General features: G+C 35.0%; 1 protein-coding gene across 2 annotated transcripts in view; it reads left to right on the top strand.

Annotated features, from left to right (window-relative positions):
- Positions 1–20,076, top strand: part of LOC140152841 (BBSome complex member BBS1-like) — a 74,258-nt gene that overhangs the window by 15,352 nt on the left and 38,830 nt on the right. For both annotated transcript variants that reach the window (XM_072175363.1, XM_072175362.1), the window contains exons 2-3: positions 4,461–4,540; positions 17,153–17,335. In XM_072175363.1, coding sequence (XP_072031464.1) covers positions 4,461–4,540; positions 17,153–17,335 — 263 coding nt within the window. The remainder of the gene's footprint in view (positions 1–4,460; positions 4,541–17,152; positions 17,336–20,076) is intronic.

Genomic DNA, 20,076 nt, shown 5'->3' with positions numbered 1-20,076 from the left:
AAAAATTTTTTTTATTTATTTTGAGAACAAAGTACAAAATGTGGTTCAAGCATGCATCAGTCTCATAATCACCATATTTATTTTGTATTATTGACTTAATTTGCATCATTATCATTTGTTTTTGTGCAAAGATTGGGAAATAAATATGTTTAAATGCATCCTTGAACCATATTTTGTACTTTGTTCTCAAAATTACAAAAAGGCATTTAGCATAATAGGCTGAAAATTTATTGTAAGCAAGTAACTTAAGATGGTACTACACCACTTGATAAATTTGTGGCTATTTTTGCATTTTTTTTTTCAAAAAATAATAACACACTGATAACAAAAGTTATGTATATTATAGGGGCAAGAAATCCAGGTACTACACTGGAATTTCAGTGACTCAAGACAAGCGGTACGTTATTTATGATAAGAAAAGAGGTACCGCTAGAATGTACCTCATTTCTTAACATATAATGAACCACTTGTCTTGAATCACTGAAATTTCAGTGAAGTAATTGGATTCCTTGCCCCTAACTTTTGTTACCAGTGTGCAGTTATTTTTGGAGAAAAATGCAAAATTAGTCACAAAATTTATCAGCGGGTGTAGTACCACCTTAAGCAGGAAGATCTCTGTATTAATATAACATGCAAGTTGCATATCATGCAAGAAGAGTTCATCACCCTCTAATCCAAACAAATGTTTCAATGCCATTATTTCATCACAGATTAATTTGTGAACAACATAATCCACTTCTGAACTCTGCCATTATTATATTTCAATCAATGTGACTGATGTCTTTCATCAGTCTCAAATAATTGCTTTTGATTGGGAGGGGTGTTCTCAAGTTCAATTTGGGTAGGAGTATGCCGCTGATAATTTCAATGTGGACCAATCAATATATACTAATTTTTCAAGAAATTTTGACCCATCGATCTACCAAAATTCCAAATTTTCAGCAGAATGTATCACAAATTACCTGAGTCTTTGTTTAACTGTTTCCCCAAATTGTGGTGAAATTTCCAAATTTTGGCTAGAGTGAAGCAAAATGGGGTTATTTTCCACACAAAAAAGAAGAGAAAATTGGCCTAGATAAGGCGCCTTTGATATATGGTCATTTTCACAGTAAAGGGTGTAACTTTTGATTTTTAAGGTCAAAATTTCAAACCACTTAAATATGTTTCTGTTTACTGAAATCATGCATAGAAGCAACTTAAATTCCAGTAAAATAATGTTTCAAGGCTTAAACCTTTTGATTTCTAATAAAAAATTTGACATTTCCATAACATTTTGGTTAAAATCTAAGAAAAAATGTATTTTACATAACCTCAGAAAATTATGACATGAAAGCTGGAATACATGTGAAATCCCATTCCAAAGTAAGTCAACAGATATAAGTTAAATTTTATACCATGTTTTGCTATGTTTGTAATTGCAGTTTTGAAAATTTTTAACATCAAGTGTCATTTACAATGGAAATTCCCAAACCTTAAACATATTTTTAAAGTTTTAATTGGGTTCCTAAAATAATTTGAATGTCTAACTTCATGTACAAATACTACTTGATGAAAGGAACCTCCCAGCCAAGTTTCACAGAAATTGGAGTTATTTTTAGAATTGGCAATTCAAGCGATTTGTGTTTCGGAGGCTTCAGTTTAAAACAACACAGGTGATCATAAAAGTAAAATATTTGGCTAACTACTACAAGTTGACATAAAAAATAGGTAAAAAATATCACAATTACCAATTTTCATGCTTTGCTTCTAAGTATTGAATTTCAGTTGTGACAAAATTAAATTATCCCAGCAAGTCATTTTTTTTGTTTCGGAGGCTTCATGTTAACAATTGTTAAACATTGCAGAAGTAGTTTTTTGAAAACAACAGTGTTGGGATCATCTAAGCTGTTATTTTCTTGTGTGTATTGAATCAATGATTCTATGCGGCAGATATTGTAGATTTATCACATGTTAATTTTTTCACCCATTTGTTAAGTATGGTGTTTTTTGCATGTGAAGCCTCGAAACAGGCTTTTTGGGGTATCAGTATATTTTTCAAACATTAACCATAATGTCAAATTTTTTTAAATTTATGACATTCTGCACATATCAAGTAATAATTACAATGCAGATATCAGTATGAAACACACCAATTTAGATATGCATAGATGATAATTAATCTTATTGTTGTATCGGAGGCTTCATTTGTTTCGGAGGCTTCAATTGTTAACGGAAAGTTTGTATTGGGTCCCATTTTCAAACGGTGGTATATATCTCCACGATTTAAAAACATGTGACTTGAGGATCTACTTTGCTACATTTTGATAAATAGATTGGATGAGCTCTTTTATTTATATTTGCACAAGCTTGCTGAACAGTTTGTTTCGAGGCTTCAAAAAGTTAACGGAAAACGGCTCTTTGAAGTCAAGATTTTATAAAAATTTTAAAAGCTTGCAAATTGACTAATTTTTGTTACCCATTTCAAGTTAAGATAACAACTGTTATGAATCAAGAAGAAGTGAAGAAATAACCAAGAATTATGAACCAAAGCTACACCCACAAAGTTTGTTAACAATTGTTAACGGAAAATGAAGCCTCGAAACGACAAATATCAAAGTCCGGTTATCAAAAATACAGGGCTGTTCACAATTAAATCTAATGTGGCAGTGTTTACTGAACATATGACTGTACTTTCAGGATAAGAAAAATTATCCATGAACTAACTGAAGAAAACACAGGGTATAACAAAAATGTTACTATTTTTTATAGTTTTTCAAAATGGCAATATTAAGTACATTTAAGGCTGCTAAAACTGAACGCAGTAACTCCCAAAGCTGATTATGCTACCCAAGGTAGCTGCTAACTAGATGACTTATGTGGCCAAAAATCATGGAATTCTGTGGCTTTATTAGAACACTACAGATTAAAATGTTAAAAATCCAAAGTTACACCCTTTACCGTGAAAATGACCATATACCAAAGGGCCAAAAATGCTACCCATGTTTGCAGCACGTCCCTGTATGGTCATTTATAATGAGTACCCCTGGGCTTTTGATGCATCATGCAAATCATTTAAAGAGTTTAGATACAAAAGCAAAGAAACACTTTTTTTAGTTAAGGCAACCAACATCTGCCATAAATAGCTAGATTTAGCTACCTTGCAGTATACATTCTTGATGATATGTAGAACAGGAAAACAGCCATCTTTTTATGGTAGGATTAACCAGACAGGGTCTAATTCTGCATAAAACCGGGCAACGTTATTTCTATAGATCTGCTGCGCATTCAAATTGCATTGTATTGCATCGTAATTTCATTTGTGTCTATGCTAATTATGTTTACACAACATGAACTCACGTGTTTTCAAGCAAATTCGCCGATAATAGGTGATCAAAAGCGATCGGAATGTTACAAAAGTACAGATCGCATTCAGCTTACTTCATATGAGATGATCTTTGGAAAAATACGGCATAATTTGTCTTGGTGTTTGCGGAATGCCATGCAGTAAAATATTAATACGTTGCGGCAATTCATGATTGACAACTAACAATCGGCGTGTCCTTCGTATCCTCCACTGTCAATTTCTTATCCACTCACTAATCCTCACAAAAGCTCTGTGTTGATTACGTAATGTGTGGAGGCAAATTGCAATAAGTACAATGAAATAATGAGTAGGGCGGGCTCCGAGGTGGGTTTCTTCTTCATCTTACGTAACAGTATTGTTCTCCAAAAACCCGGAAGCTTGTCGTTTGGAGCTCTAGCTGAAATACAGCAAGATAATGTAAGATAGTAAAATAATGTAAACCTGTATTTTAGCTAGAGTATCTCGAGCTAGGATTAACTGCTATTGGAAAACTAATACCCGAGTGCCTAATGAAACACTACATCCTATCATTAGAAGCTGTTATACATAGAAAAACGCACCTGTTTCAAGACATTTGTCTTCCTTTATGTCTCTGACTGGCTAGTCAGATCAGTGTTATTGACCAGTCTACGTATTTGTATTCATTGTTATCATGTTCAGATTGCTTTTTTGTTGGGTATTGTCATATGTAATTGAGGGAGAGAAAGGTAGTAGTATTTCTTTCTAAGCAAGCTGACAGAGTTAATATTTATTGAGGAATTGCAGTTATCCGCTTGTGCATTAAATATAGCAATTTCAGTGAGAAGGCATATGTCGTATTATGTATCATACACAGTGAACACACAAAATTGTGTTGATTTAGCATCATTTTAGACATCCTCATTTTGATAGCAATTACACAATATATTACACAATGTCCATGGTTGCCGATAGATACACAATTTTGTTGGAATTTGAGTGGGTCAGTCACCAACAGCCATCTTAGGATGCAGAAAAGTCACTAAGTTTTGAGATATATTTATAAGACAGGAAAAAAAACAATGTGTGGATATCATTTGTTTACAAATTACTGTATTCTCAATGTGTTATCTCTGTTTATATATTTCTTTGATTACAGTACTCATGAAGGTAATAGCAAATGGTTGGATGCTCATCAAGACCCAGTGGCAAGCCTCTACACATTCTCATCATGTATGAGTAAGTATACAATATCAGCTTGTTGATGAGAGATGCTAGAGCGATATAGTCTGAGCTTTCCAGGTCTAAACTACTTTGATCTCAACCCGCAGTCAGGGGCGGCGCCAGGGTATTTTGATAGGGGGGGCAAAACAATTTAAGAAATTTGTTATGCAGCGCAATAGCGCTGCCCGTCTCGCTTGCGCGACACAGGGGGGTGTCTGAGGGGGAATGTGCCCCCCTTAGAATTTGGAAAATTTTCAAAATGAAAGCACAAATGAAACCATTTGATGCACCTTTTTCACCCTTTTTTGGGGGGTTATTTATTTATTTTCCAACCGCATATTTTTATGGATTTCATTCACGGGCCCGACTTTCCGCAGCCCGCAGGTTTTAGGCATGTACCTACTCAATTAGTAAATCCAGCATCTTTTGGCAACAAAATGGTACATTTGTGCACGAAGTGAAATACGGTGGAAATGTCAAATAAAATCGCGCGAAGCGCACAAAAAATGGCACTTTTTAGGCTAAAATGGCCAAATATGAGGTTAATTTGATCAAAACATACAGGCGTCAACATTGGGGAATGAATGTTTGGACCATCTACCCTATCAAAATATTGGGGTGATTTATAACCCCACACTCCTGGTCGGATCTACGCCTCTGGTCGCAACGCGGTATATAAGTTAAGTCAGTTGTATATTTTTATAAATTGGCACGATAAAATGATATGAATGGTGAGTGTCTTGAGGTTGGAAATAAGTAGCGTATAGACGGGAGGTAGTGCCCCTATCATGCCTATGATCACTAAAAGCCGAAAAGGTCCACTTTGCGAGCATTACGATCGAAACAAAACCTAGTTTTTTTATGCTTTTTCAGTCAGAAAAGGACAAAATTTGCCCATTCGCGAGTGTAGCGAGCGAAAAAATTATAGGTTCTTTATGCTTTCTTGGTCAAAATTTTAGGAAAAGGTCCAAAACAGGTCCACCTTTTCAAAATCAACCCCCAATAAATCCTGGCTACGCCCCTGGCCGATTGTAATGAAGCCAATTGCCTATTTATATCATTGTATATTGGTGCATAATTTTTACACTATTTCTGAGAGAGGCGTTCTAGTATAGGTTTTGGATATACAATGTGATGAAACTCCGTAAAAGTTGTGTGATATCGGACTGAAAGTAAACTTATTTATCATGATTAATTGCTGCATGACACAGACTTGCATGTGTTGCCGCGCCAGGAAAGTGATGTAGCCAGGATTTTTCCAAAGTAGTTGGGAAAAAAGGCAAGAAGAGGCCATGTGACTTTTATGGGGGAAAATTTGCCGAAAATGGGCCCAAAATATAAAAATCAACAACTTTAAAACCGCGTAGGTCAGCATTCCACAAGGGGCAAGATGTCCAAAGGGGGAGTTTCCTCCTTCTAACCATGACCAGGGAGGGGAATTGCTCCTTTTCTTCTTCTCCTCCTCTCTTTCTCTCCTCCCTTTCTCTCTCCTTCTTCTCTTTCTCTTTTTCCTTCCTTTTACCTCTATTTTGAAAATCATAGGGGGGGCAATTGCCCCCCTTGCCCCCCCCCCTGTGGCGCCGCCCCTGCCCACAGGCAACTCATCTCATAATGATTATAAGTTCAGAATGAAAACTGCTCCTATCCCAAAACTGTGATACCCGAGAAAAGCAGAGTGGTAACTGGCGATGTGTTGTTTTATGAAAGGGCAAGGCTGGGGTGAATTGTTTATCAAAAAGGGAGTGCAAAGCAGTCTAGTAAACCGACAAATGGCAAACCAAGGGCATTTGGTGACAACACCTTGATAAAGCAGTAAGAGTCTTTAACATTGGTGGTCTGTTGGTACATGTGTGTCAATAATTTTACAAATTCTGACTTAGGATCCAATTGGGTGACAGATATGCTCTAAATTGGCAAAATTTGGATCAATCTCAAACAAATAGATGTCACTGGCAAATGCCTAGTTGTGTGATAATAATTAGTCTTTGGGTGATAGGCTGCTGTGTAAAATGTTTTTTTTGTTTTTGTTTTTTTTTGTTCGGATTTTGACAACCCTGGATAACCCAAGAAAGCCTCCTCTGAAGCTTATTTCCATTGGGGTCCATTTGAAGACCGGGACGGATTGGGAACAGTCAGGGGTTAACACCCTACTCTTTTCAAAACTGGCTGCGAAATACATGTATAGGTATGACTCTCTGCACACGGGACCGACGGTTAACGTCCCCTCCGAAGGATTTGAGTACTTTCATGATTCATTTACCCAATTCTAAATGAACCATGGGAGAGCGGAAGTCTGAATTTAATCTACAGAAGTTGCCAATTAATTTCAGACTTTTTTTTCCAAGTCAAATCCCAGCAAATCGCCACCGCCGGGAATTGAACCTGGGACCTCATACACTAAAGGCAAGTACCCTAACCATTGCGCCACACTCTTTAGTGTACATTTAAACTACATTACATCTGTGCACCCTCCAAAATAGGAGAATGCTTTCAACAATAGCTGAAAATGCTCAGAACTCTTACGATCATCGCCATTACCAAGTACAAAGTGTTGTGTCATCCTATGTGTGCTTTTGTTCAAAACCTCTTATAACATTTCCTACTCATTTTTTGCAATCAAGAGATCTATTTACAGGACTCCAATGAATTATAAGAGGATAATTGTATTCTTGAATATGTGTACACTGTACAGTTACTGCAAGTTCAAGTAGAATCTAATTTGTTTGCACGGTGCATTGAATGTATGCTTCCTGGGGCAATTATTTCACTGCAACTGAACAGCTTCTTGTCTCTGTAAGGGCATAAATGTGTTCACAAATATTTACTCAAGACCTAATAATAAGAATGTTTTTAAATAATGAAAAATATTAAGTTAACAATCAGCATCATCTTTTAAAATTTATTTGGGGTGTTGGGATGGAAAACAAAAAATATGAGGCTAATTACTATTATTTGCTTATTTGAGGAGGTCAACCCCTACTCAACAATGCTGGTGACAATATAATTTTAATATAGTTTTAGTTTGTTCATATTTTTTACATTTTTTATTCCCCAGATTTGAAAGCCATAAAGGAGATATTTTGATGGTGTATTCCTGCTGTGCGTGTACATGTTATTTATATTACAATTTCAAAGAACCTTTAGTATTCCATATTCTTCTGTGTTATATTTAACTGAATTATCATTTCATTTTGAGCCGAGTAAAATTTATTCAGTCTTGTAATGAAAGAGAAATTGTTTCAAAAATATCTCGCATTTAAATGGCATTGTTTTGTCTGTGTATTTTAGTCATCTTCAAAATGTCAATGCTTTTAAGGACTTGCTATTTTTGTCAAGTATATTACAAGGATGTTTTGAAGTAAGCAACACCATTAAACGTTCCCGTGCCAGGTAGCTGCCTTGTAGACAAACTCATATTTGAAAACTTGAAAGTACTTACTTACATTTTTGTTTTGGAATTTACCCCAGAATCTGGGAAACTGATTACACAGTTATGTCCAAGTTGACCATTTTGCCATTTTTCAGTCATCACTAATAAAAAGCATAACACAATGACATACAGGTGCAGTTATTAGATGACAGATTTAGTCATGACATAAATTTGTCAGAGACAAGAATAGCTGTTTTTCCTAACAACAGTGAAAAAAGAAAAGCTTGCGAGCCTCATAATTGGAGTACAATATCAACTTTGTGTTTCTTTATTTTGAATTTCATTCTAGATGCAGAATCAAAGTTTAGCCCTAATATATTTGCTCAGGCTCAGGGAAACACAGATAATGTATTTCAGCAGCTTCGAACCTTCAAAGTTCTATAAATCTGTTTCCATTCTGTTTACATTCCCATAATGTTCAACGCAGAACTAAACTGTTCAGAGTATCAGGAATGTGATGGTGATCATCAACGGTTTAGAAGAAGCAGTGACTCTGCTCCTTGTGCATGCTTGTTGTTGTTGATCACTATCAAGAAATGATCTAACAACCATCTTGTTGTCATTATACATATTGAGCATTTATAAAGCACTGCTACATTCAAAGCGTAGTGCTACACACAATCTTGAAGGTGGCAAAAGGCCAAAATATATACACAAGTAAAATATATACAGAGCAACAGAATATACAAATGTGACGTCTTACGAGCCTTCTTAAAAACAGCAAGTGATTGTAGATTCACGGATATTGATGGGTAAACGATTCCACATTCTGGGAGCATTTATAGTAGAAAGCCCTGCGCTCAGCAGACTTCAACAGTTTAGATGTATTGTGCTCTGTGAGTCGTGTGGTGTCAGATACTGAGTAGTGACTGACCGATCAGGTCCCTATCTGAATCGGCCGATTGGCCGATCAATTCCCTCTTTGATCTGCCGATTCGATCACCGATTACCAATTCCCCAATTGTAAACAATGGCTGCCATCGCCATGAGTAAATTTCACCTGTATGTTGAAAGGGTACTTGTACGAAAAGTATTACCATAATTATGTATGCTCTGAGCACAAAAATACACTCCCGTGCTCATTTACAATACTTAATTTGACCATGATTATTCCAAGTTCAATTTACCTTTTCCCCCTGATATCCGAGTGCGTCGAATCATTCGATCGCCCCATTTTAATATTGTGTTTACGTTCAAGTCAGTATTGAGTTTTGCTGACGGCCCGTAGCTCTCTCCACGTGTGTAACCCGGAAGTGTTGAGTTTTGCACGCGGCCCGTAGCTCTCTCCAATCTGACACGCATGTGTGTAACCCGGAAGTGTTGAGTTTTGCACACGGCCCGTAGCTCTCTTCAATCTGACACGCACGTGTGTAACCCGGAAGTAAGAACTACAATTGTACATGTGCATGCGGGGAATTACCTGATTATCTCAGCTGCGTGCATGAATCACGGTATGATTATATGTTTATCGCCTACAAAGCTTGTTCTTTTGCTAAATTTCGCTTGATTTAACTAGACTAATTCAAAGAAATATACCAATAAATGAATACTTGTTAAGCTTCAACAATTACTTTCATGATATTGGGTGATCGGTGCGTTACATCGGCGGATGAAGGAAAAATCGGCCGATGCAGATCACTACCGATAAGCTAATATTCGGCCTGATAGGGAAGCTACCGATCTGATCGGTCAGTCTCTAATACTGAGCGCAGTCCAGCTCTACCAGGTTGATTGAGAATGATAAGAGGAGATGTAATTAGGAGCCATATGATTCAGGCATTTGTATACAAATAAAAGTACTTTAAACAAAATCGTTTTTCCATAGGCAACCAATGCAGTTCTTCCAAACATGGAGTTGCATGATCTAGTTTACGGACTTGACATATCATCTTCGCAGCCCACTTCTGGATGCGTTGAATACACTGAATGTTAGTTTTGTTTGACCCTAGGAGCAGTCCATTACCATAGTCGATTTTAGACAAGATGAGGGCACGGATGACAAGATGACAAGTATCACGATCAAGATACCTACAAATCCTAGAGAGGTTTCGAAGATGATATGTCAAGCCACAGCAAAGGTTTGTAGTATGAGCAGACAATGACATGGAAGAATGAAATGTAATACCTAAATTGCGAATGTTTAATATCAGATGGATTGATGAACATATCACCAACACACAATGACACAGGACCCATAATATGCTTAAGGTGGGACGGAGTGGCTACAAAGAAATTGTTGATCATATCTGCATTCACACTTGTACATGCTCAACATAATGGCACTCTGAAGAAATAAGGAATTTACTTCATCAGCATCTTTTTTGTGCCAGCCATTTCGTTATTATCTAATCAATGTTGCCCATCTTGACAGGTCTGATCAGGTAATCAGGGATACAGTGTAAGCAGTCACAATCTCATCTCATCTCATTATCTGAATAACTGTCAAAATGGTTCTTGTTATCTTCTAACAACTTCAGTCTTCACTTTTACAGCAGCTGACACCTTGAGTAAAATATAAATATTAGGTGTGAAAACAAGAGTTTCCTGTAAGCTGTGCATATTTGATTTTGGGAAAATTCACTGCATTTCATTTTTTATTTGAGAAGAAAAAAAAAAAAGAATGATTTGCTCATATACGCTCACATGGCTAAAATGGCTGAAAATAGTTTTCTCGTATAGATTTAACAAGAAGACTTTATTATCATCCAATGGCAGCTGTTTTGTTATTATCTAATCAATGTTGACCATACTGACAAGTGTGACCAGGTAATCAGGCATACAGTGTAAGCATCCATCCAGGTTGTGAACTTGTCACTCAGTCACAATCTAACCTCATCTATCTCATCTGCTGAATGACTGTCATGGTACAGTATTCTTCAAGGGACTTTTTCTTTCTTTTTTTCATAGCTGGGGACACAGAGTAAAATTCTGGGGGTTGGGGCGCACTCAACTTTAGAAGTGACAGATATGTGCGTACCGACATCGGAAAGTAGGGCTTATCGGTATAAAATGTTTAAAAAAGGGGGGGGGGGGGGTCATTGGGCGTAAAGTATATTCAAAAGGGGTTATTGGTTATACAGTTTTAAAAAAACAGGATAATTTGGCATACAATTTTGGGGTTATCCTGTAAAAAATTTTGAAAAAATGAAGCAACATTTGTTGTTCCAAATTTGCAAATTACAGATTACAAAACAAACTTGCAGAAATGAAAGTTAGTTTTGAAAGTTTCCAGGATACTATTTGGCATTTTGATGATAAAAAAGGGGGGTCATCAGGTTTGACTTTAAAAAGGGGTCATTGGATATATTTGACTTAAAAAAGGGGCCTAATGACAGGCACATACCATCAAATGTTTTAAAATGTCCTTTCTTTGAAGTTGACATCACAATTTGTACAATTTTGACATAAAATGCCAAATGAAACTTTCTTCGACATGTTTTATATGGACATTTATAATTGATTTTTCCCCATAAAATGTTATTGTAAGCTAGGTTACCATAAAACAAAATTAATGCCAAAAAATAATTAAAATCTCCAATGCCCTACAAGATGTTTTTCATCATGTGACATGATCACCAAAGATGGCAAATTTGAAAACAATCAAATACATAATGTTCACAATACTTCATAACTTTAGAACTCGTAAGTATGCTAGTCCTTTGGTGTTTTCAGTATAAAACCTAATATTGGTATGAGATAATAATTATAGTAACTCAATTTTCAAAAATGCCTCCTTTGGCCTCCATGAACCAGATCATGTCACATACATGTATAAAAGTAATTTAGGTCGCTTTCTAGAAAATGTCATGTACTGCTAATTAGCAGGAAGCCATTTAAATTTCATTCCAGTTTTTCTCAATTTGTGGGTTATATTTTAGCATGGATGTACCTGGCTTTGGATTTTAGCTTTTCATTTATAAAATTCTAAGATTCGAATCAGACCCAGGATGTCTTGGGTATTCAGCAATTACTCGACAATTTTAAATTCAATCTATTTTATTAAAGCTTTTTGTTACACCACTCATCCCATTGTATTTCCCCAAGGTGCTCAGAATCCAGGGAAGCTTCTTATTTGAATAGTAAAACCTGGATTAATGTTTTTACAAGCATAGGAAGACAACTCACATTGCTATTCATTATACGGCCTACCTGACGTGTATTGTAAATCAACGATGGCGTAAATTACCAAGCGGTGAGGAAGCGCAGCTTGCGTGGGCTTAAATTGCGTGCTTCCCTTGTGGAAAGTTAGTTTTTTGTCATGTTTTGTAGGTTGAATTTGTGAGTAATAAAAATACACTCAAGGAATCAGCGGGATTACATGTACTGCAAGGACTTTAAGTGGTAATTTCTGGAGTAAGATTTGGGTTATATAAATGAGCCACTCTTTCAAGCTCTTCAAATTTCATGTGTAGCTGTTTATTCCTACTGGGTTTATACATGGAGAAAGAAAATTGTATTTTAAGCCTGTTTTATAGAAGCATTAAATGTAAATATTCTGCAATGTAAATTCTGGGACTTTTTAGCAGATTATACATGTTGTAGTGATTGTGTACAGTCAGCGCTAATATTATTCTAGCAAGAGATGGACTGAAAGTTTAACTTGCACTATTTTGGTATTTGAAAGGAAATTTAAGTTTTAAATATAAAGAAATTCATAACAAATTGAAGAGAAAATCTTTTTAAGGGAAATTTTGAGCAATATTCTTGAGAAATTTAAGGTTTTCCCGCTCTGAAAATGGAGCAAGATGAAATTCATTATATTTTTTTAAATATACCGTATTCGTCCGAGTATAGTCCCACGCTCGAGTATAATCCCACCCCCCATTTTTCGAAAAATTTCAGAAATTGTAAAAAAAAAAAAAAAAAAAAAAAAAAAAAAAAAAAAATTTTTAATTTTTTTTTTAAGTTTTTCAGTTTAGTGTCCTGGACCTAGACCTAGTTGCTAGGATCATTCATGGTTGACCTAAAAAAAAAAAAAAAAAAAAAAATTTCAAGATATTTTGTATTTTTAATATGAAAATTGATAATTTGTATTCATGTCATACTCTATTAATGATTTCAAAATGCATTGAATTTGAATGCATTTTGAAATCATTAATAGAGTATGACATGAATACAAATTATCAATTTTCATATTAAAATACAAAATATCTTGAATTTTTTTTTATTTTTTTTTTTTTTTTTTTTTTTTTTTTTTAGATCAACCATGAATGATCCTAGCATCTAGGTCTAGGTCCAGGGACATTAAAAAAACAAAAAAATAAAAAACTTAAAATTTTTTTTTTTTTTTTTTTTTTTGAAATTGAGTATAATCCCACCCCCAATTGTGAAAAATTTTCACATAAAAAACGGGTGGGACTATACTCGGACCAATACGGTAATTGAATGCAGCATATCTTAATACAAGGATTTAACTTATCAACATAAACTTTGTGATTTTTATTGGCAGAACTGTACTATAAGTCTTCTTGAATAAATTTGAACATTTCTCTTTGTAATATGTTTTAATTGATACTTTTTAAAGATAAATTGCAAAAATTTATATAAATATGGATATATGGCATTTTCTCTAGACTTCTTTTCCAATGGAGAAATGCTATACAGTTATGGCTTGGAGCAAATAATATGATCTCAAATGTTTGAACAATTATGTTCCGGTCAAATAAGTAGAACAATGGTTCCATTGTGTTGATGGGGGATCAATAACGTGCAGGAGAAAAAAAATCGAATTGTTTTTGTGGCATACAAAATCTACTTTAAATGAAAGAAATGGAGTTACTTGAATGCAGGGTTGCCAGTTGCCACACTGGTGATTGGTAGCCCAATTAGGCAATTTAAAATTATCATCATGTGAATTCTAGCTATTGTCAAATAAGAATTACCGCCAGCACGGTTTTTAGTTTGTCAAAATAAAGGTGGGAAAAATCGATGAATATCATAAAATGTGATTTGAAATGTGCACAATTAATTTTTCCATCTATCGATTTACGGCGTACAATATTTTTTATATTGACAAACTAAAAATATTGTCAAGTGTTCCTATGTAATAGCATGGTAATATTCGTATTGCGCGGACTTGGATGTCGACCTTTTCCCATGATACATCTCGATTTTTCCCATGATACATCGCAAACCGCTGACGGCGCCCTTATTGCGAATAGCGAGAATTGAAAATGGTTTTTGGGCTACTTCTGAGCTCAAGCTGGAAACCATTAATTTAGCCCATTTTCAGCCAATTTTGCTACAGAAACAACAAACAATGAAGTTTTTGGTTTTGGGTAACACAGAATGGTAAAATTATGAACCAAATTTGAATAAAAATGCGCCCTCAAAAATTGATTTCTGACAGATTTTTGGTAAATTTGTGCGACATTTCAAGTGGCACATTATAAAATGGGCTGAAACTATGCCAATTAACCCTGCATGAATGCTCCGAGGCACGTATCACAGTGTGCCTCTGTGTGTTTATGTAATGTTGTATGCATCAGTAATTAGCAACAAAAGCATACGTGTCTTATGATATTATGCGACTATGAAGACATCAGTAACAAGGCATTTTGTAATGCAGTTTTCCTGGGAGTTTTTCTCCATCATGTTCAAGTATGAAGGAAATAGTGTAGTGTTAGGTTTCATCCCTTCCTTTTGTTGATTGAATAGTGTGGGTTGCAATGCTGATTTCTCAGATCTTGTTACATTAATGATTTGCATATATTGGTATGAAGCAAAATGGTTTCTCTCAGTTCTCTCTGGGGCATAAGCTGCGCATTCTGGGGAAAGCAGAACAATTTATATTTCTGTGCTCTGTTGCTTTTCTTTTTTTATCACAGATTCAAACAATTCCATGTCTGTTGTCGAGACTTTTGAATACATCAATCTAGCACAGTGTGCCAAGTTGGAAAAACATCCCAATTCAAAAACTTTTCAGATCTTTGTGGCTGCTATTTATAAATAAGACTTCAATTAAAGGCTATCCACAGAAATGTCTCAGATCAATCATTAAAAACCTTGGCCTGGCAGAAATAGTAGGTATCAAATCATACTACCTATCAAAAGCAAGCAACTTGCGCAATATTTTGCTCAAAGCTCTTAAATGTGCGTATATGAAAGAAGAAAAACAAGGTCACACAAAATGACAAATATATATGTCATTGTATTTTAATGGAACCATTTATAGCTGGATCCAAGAACTCCAAGATTACAGTTTCGTTCATTCCTTTGATTTGTGTGTATTTGTCAGGATTTATAGTGAAATATTCTTCAAGTCCTAAATACTAAATATTTATTTATTTATACGGTATAACAAAACCAGAAACATAAAAGCCTGCCACAACTGGCTAACAATAAAAATATAATTTATACATATACATTATAAAATTGGTAAAGTGTAATAAATGTAGCATTCCTATAATCAGAGACTGAATTCAAAAGACTAGTTTGCGTCTGACGGTCAACTCCCCACAGCCTGTGACTGGTTAGTAGTGCATAAAAGGAAGATTGATTCATCAATCACAGAAATTGGTGAAAATTACGGTACTTTTACAAGGCAAAAGGCGACTTTTCTAGACATGGTGCCTTCAGGAAAGAAAGTTTCCAGTTACCAAGATCCAACTTTTGAGACTGTTTGTATGTTTGAAGGTGCAAAATTAAACATAGGGCACTCTGTTTTACCACTGCATTCAGAACTTTTAATCCATCATGACAAATTGTAAACAAATTGTTTCTGAGTTTGATTTACAGGTTAACAAGGACGTGTCCGATGCAAACTAGTATTTTTATGAATTTCAGTCTCCTGCTATTACAACTCTTGAGGAATTGTTGATTTTCTAATACCTTGATCTTCAAAATTATAGTCAGAACAGTTTCAAAGTAGTCTGGATAGCAACATTTTAATTTTAGGAAAGATATATTTATTTGCAATGAAGTGTTTTAACACTTCATTGCAAATAAATATATCTTTAAAATATATATAATTAAAATTATTTTATCTCACTTGTAAGCAAATTCTAGGAGAAAAACTTCGTGAAAATATTTTCTGGATTTCTTAGGGAGAATCCTTTGAATATAATAAAGCAAGTCTTTACAAACCTGATTTTTAGCTCTCCAAAATAAAATATGTTTACCCACAGGAAACAATGGCTTTATAAAATACTCATCCCTTCCAGATTGTATGTTTTTCAGCCCAGCATAATTTGTCTACTGTGTTAGGTTGAAAGTTGGGACATTTGCTTACATTCAATTTCTTGTTTCAAATGCAGCTTCAGGAGGGAGAATTTATATATTGACGTCAAATTCAAGAGAAGGATTTAAAGTAGGATTCAACCAAATATCAAAGGGCGTATCAAGTTGACCTTTCCGACACATTTTGAATACAAATGAATAACAGGCTCCATTAGTGTGCACTTGCTATTCTTCAAGTAATATGATTGGGTCTGTGAGAAGGGAGGTTAGTAAATCAAGGCAAGGAACAGATATTTCTTCTTATTTGTTTTCTGCCTGAACATAATTTTACTACAAATCTTCACTTATGACAGTGTTTCAAAAGGTTTGCAACCACACCATCACTTTAATATTACAGCTGTTAGAGCATTTATGGGGAATGCTTGTCTTTCAGAGTAACATCAGCTACAAGTGGCATTCAGACAAATTTGTGTATTTTCTAATTGTAAAATTGTATCAAAATTGACTAATTATTTAAAATCTGTTAGAAGTTGGTTGAAAAATGACCCCTTAATCTAATTTCTGTCACCCAGTGTCTTTTTCTTTTGCCATAGCTTGACTTTTATTTCCCCTAACAGATATCTGCCGTTGGAAGTACCTAGTTTCATTTTCTATATAGTGTGCTTATCTCCTCTTCATAGACCTCCATTGGTACCTAATAAGAACCCCTACTCTGATAAGCACATAAAAAGTGTTCAAGTGACAACTGTTTAAGTGCTCCCTTTTCAATGTCAAATATCAACACCTTGCGACTTTCTGATTATGACTAATTAGGTCAAATACAGTATATTGAAACAATATTATGTTGCTCTAGTTTGAAATATCAAATTTGGATCATGACATGTTTTGACATTTCAAGCTAAGAATAATGTTTGTTTAAAAAACAATGTATGCTTTCTAACAGCATAAAGATATTAACAATGACATTTAATGTCTGATCCTCCTCTTTTTCTTTCATGTTTATTTAATCTGTCACATAGCATTTGCAGACATCAATGGCGACGGCGAAAATAAGTTGGTGATAGCAGATCTTGGTACCGGTACTTACAACATGAAACTCAAGGTGTATAAAGGCACAAGTCTGATGAGTGAAAATGCTATTATTGATCTACCTACGGGAGTCTGCACATTCTTTATGGATAACAACGAACCACGAGTACCGGGTAGGTTAATGTAGGGTGTTTTCATTATTGATGTCACCATAGGGGTGATTGTGGATTGGGGTGCCTGAAGCTAAAGGGAATACATTATACCCCCATTTGATCAATTTTGATCAAAATAAAGTACAAGTATCATCATTTTCAGAGTCCAGTGCTCCTGTTGGGTACCTAGGAAATAAATTACTTGCAAAGAATTGCATCAAACAATAAACATATTGCATTGGAGGAAATAAAAAGAGTTCCTTTAGACTTACTTTCGTATATTTTCAAATATTGTGAGCAAGAAAGAATATTTATAAAGTGCTATTGGTATTTTCAAAATCATAATTTGAGGGTATTAAGTAATTTCAGTTCACGTAGTCTAATATTCCGGCCAATTTGTTTTTACTGATAATAATAAAAAGGGTATGTTTTGGTGTAACAGTATAGCTACACAGGGTTTGAGGTCCAAAGTTGGTGTGCTGCATCTCTCTAGATGTTTTGCTGCATCTCTTGAGATGTTTAGCCGACTCAACCAAATCCAGATCCAGAGGTAACATACAGTAAGAACCCTACAGGAAACTGACTACATTTGTTTATGGTCATGAAATACATTAACCCTAACAGTACCAGGTACTACAAAATACTACTTGATATATGCGCTGTTCGTGCGTGCATCCCACGCGTGATGACGCAATCGCATTAGCGAAGCCCAACACCCGTGGCAAAGTGTCGCCAACCCAGTGCTTGGCATTCGAGGGGTCTCAGGTTTGAATCCCACCTAGAGCAAACAACTGCTTTCTTTGTTTACTCTCTTTATTCCGTCCTTCTTTCCCTTCCCATCGCCAAAAAGCCCTTAGACCGTTAGGGTTAGAGTGCTTTATCATCAATCCAGGGGCTGATCACTTGATTCTTATGTAAAATTGGAAATAAATCCCTTGAAAGTATTTTGTTGGTTACAAACGTTTGAAGATGAAGTGGATACATACAAGGCTGGAATCCCTATGCATTTTATGTTTTGTTCACAAATGCTTGTGTGTCCATATATTAATTATTATCACATCGTTTGAACCCAAAATATCTTTTTAACCATTTTTTTTTAATTTTCAAAAAGTTATATAAAACATTTAAATTACTCTTAAGTGCTGAGATATTAAAGATTATAAAAATGATTGAAAAAATTCAACACTTACATATCATATGTTGCAATTTTTTTGATGCAACTTTTAAAATTGTTTTGTGTTGGCTGAGAAATGGCTCATAACAAGAAGAAGATAACAGCAAAATGTTCATTGTCAATGTACATACATTAAGATTTGGATCATTATGGAAGTCCCTGGTAAATAACCTTGTACAGTCAGCACAATGCAAGGTAACTGTTTATGAATCATAACTTGCAGCAAAAGTGAGGGTAGATTGAAAATAATGTGCGCAAAGATGGTTTCATTAGTTTGAGATATCAGTGATGCCAAATAATGCAGAACTCAGCAAGTTATAAAACGTAAAGCGATGGAAGGTACAGATTCTAAAGTTGCAATTTTCACTTCTGTAGCAGACATTCTACACATGAGCATACAACAACAACCCTTACTCAAAAAGTGTATTATGTATGGTGTAGTGCAGACAATGGGGCCTGCTATTGATAAAGGTTGATATACAACTTTTGAATATTGCCGTCTATCACTCTGCTTTTCACAACTTAGTGATTTCTGTATTATTGCTATCACTAATATATCTCAAAATCTCAAATTAAAGAAAACATTCGTGCGCACAATATGCACAAATTGACCGTCACTTTTGCTGTAAGGTATGACTCATAAACAGCGGACTGTGGTTCTGACTAGCAATGATATTTTGTGATTTTGACATTTTTTTGTAGGGGGAAAGAGAAACATAGAAAACACCTGCACAAATTTGACAATCCATTAACAATTGAATTATATGGAATTAGTATCTTCCATATTGCACCTCGTTGACTTTAAATGGAGGAATCATGTCTTGATGACCACTTTCTCCAACACTAGTAATCACACTGCTCACACATCACCTTTTCCTCTACTTCCTGACATGGTCCAGAAAAGATATCTTACACTTCCCACAATGCATTTCCCCATTTCATTTTTCTTTACTGATTTGCTATCAAGTGCAACATATGGGTCGATAGTGACAAAATGTAACTCAATGAACAGAGCATATCCAGATCTTGCAAAATATATTTGTTTCTTGACTATCGACCCATGTTTAGCCAGTCTGTTCTCAAAATGAAAACAAGGGGAGCCAAGTAATGGGAGTGTGATTTGATGAAATGAACTGATGCAAAGGATATAGAGATATCATGTTGGTTAAGGGAAGGGGTATGGACGTTTGGACAGTATTTATTGTGGGACATTAGAGCACATCAGACATATCGAATCGCATTCTGAATACTGAAGAATGTCCTTCTGATATCAAATAATTTTGATTTTTGAAATTCGCAATGTAATACACATTTTATGGCAAATCATTAAAAATTGATATTTTGATATTTAACAGTACTCGAAGTAAACTTTATAAATCTGATGAGTTATACTTAGCGTGTATGTAGGTGGGATGAAATGCCGACGATCAATTGAAAATTTTGACCTTTCAGATTGAAGATATGGATTTTTTCCCAAAACACAAAAAAAAATAGGTCTTTTTGGGAAAAAAATCCATATCTTCAATATGAAAGGTCAAAATTTTCAATTGATCGTCGGCTTTTCCTCCCAGCTACATACACTTTAAGA

This window comes from Amphiura filiformis, chromosome 5 (genome assembly GCF_039555335.1).
Source record: "Amphiura filiformis chromosome 5, Afil_fr2py, whole genome shotgun sequence".
NCBI classification, from domain to species: domain Eukaryota; kingdom Metazoa; phylum Echinodermata; class Ophiuroidea; order Amphilepidida; family Amphiuridae; genus Amphiura; species Amphiura filiformis.
This window is presented reverse-complemented; position numbering and strand designations above follow the sequence as displayed.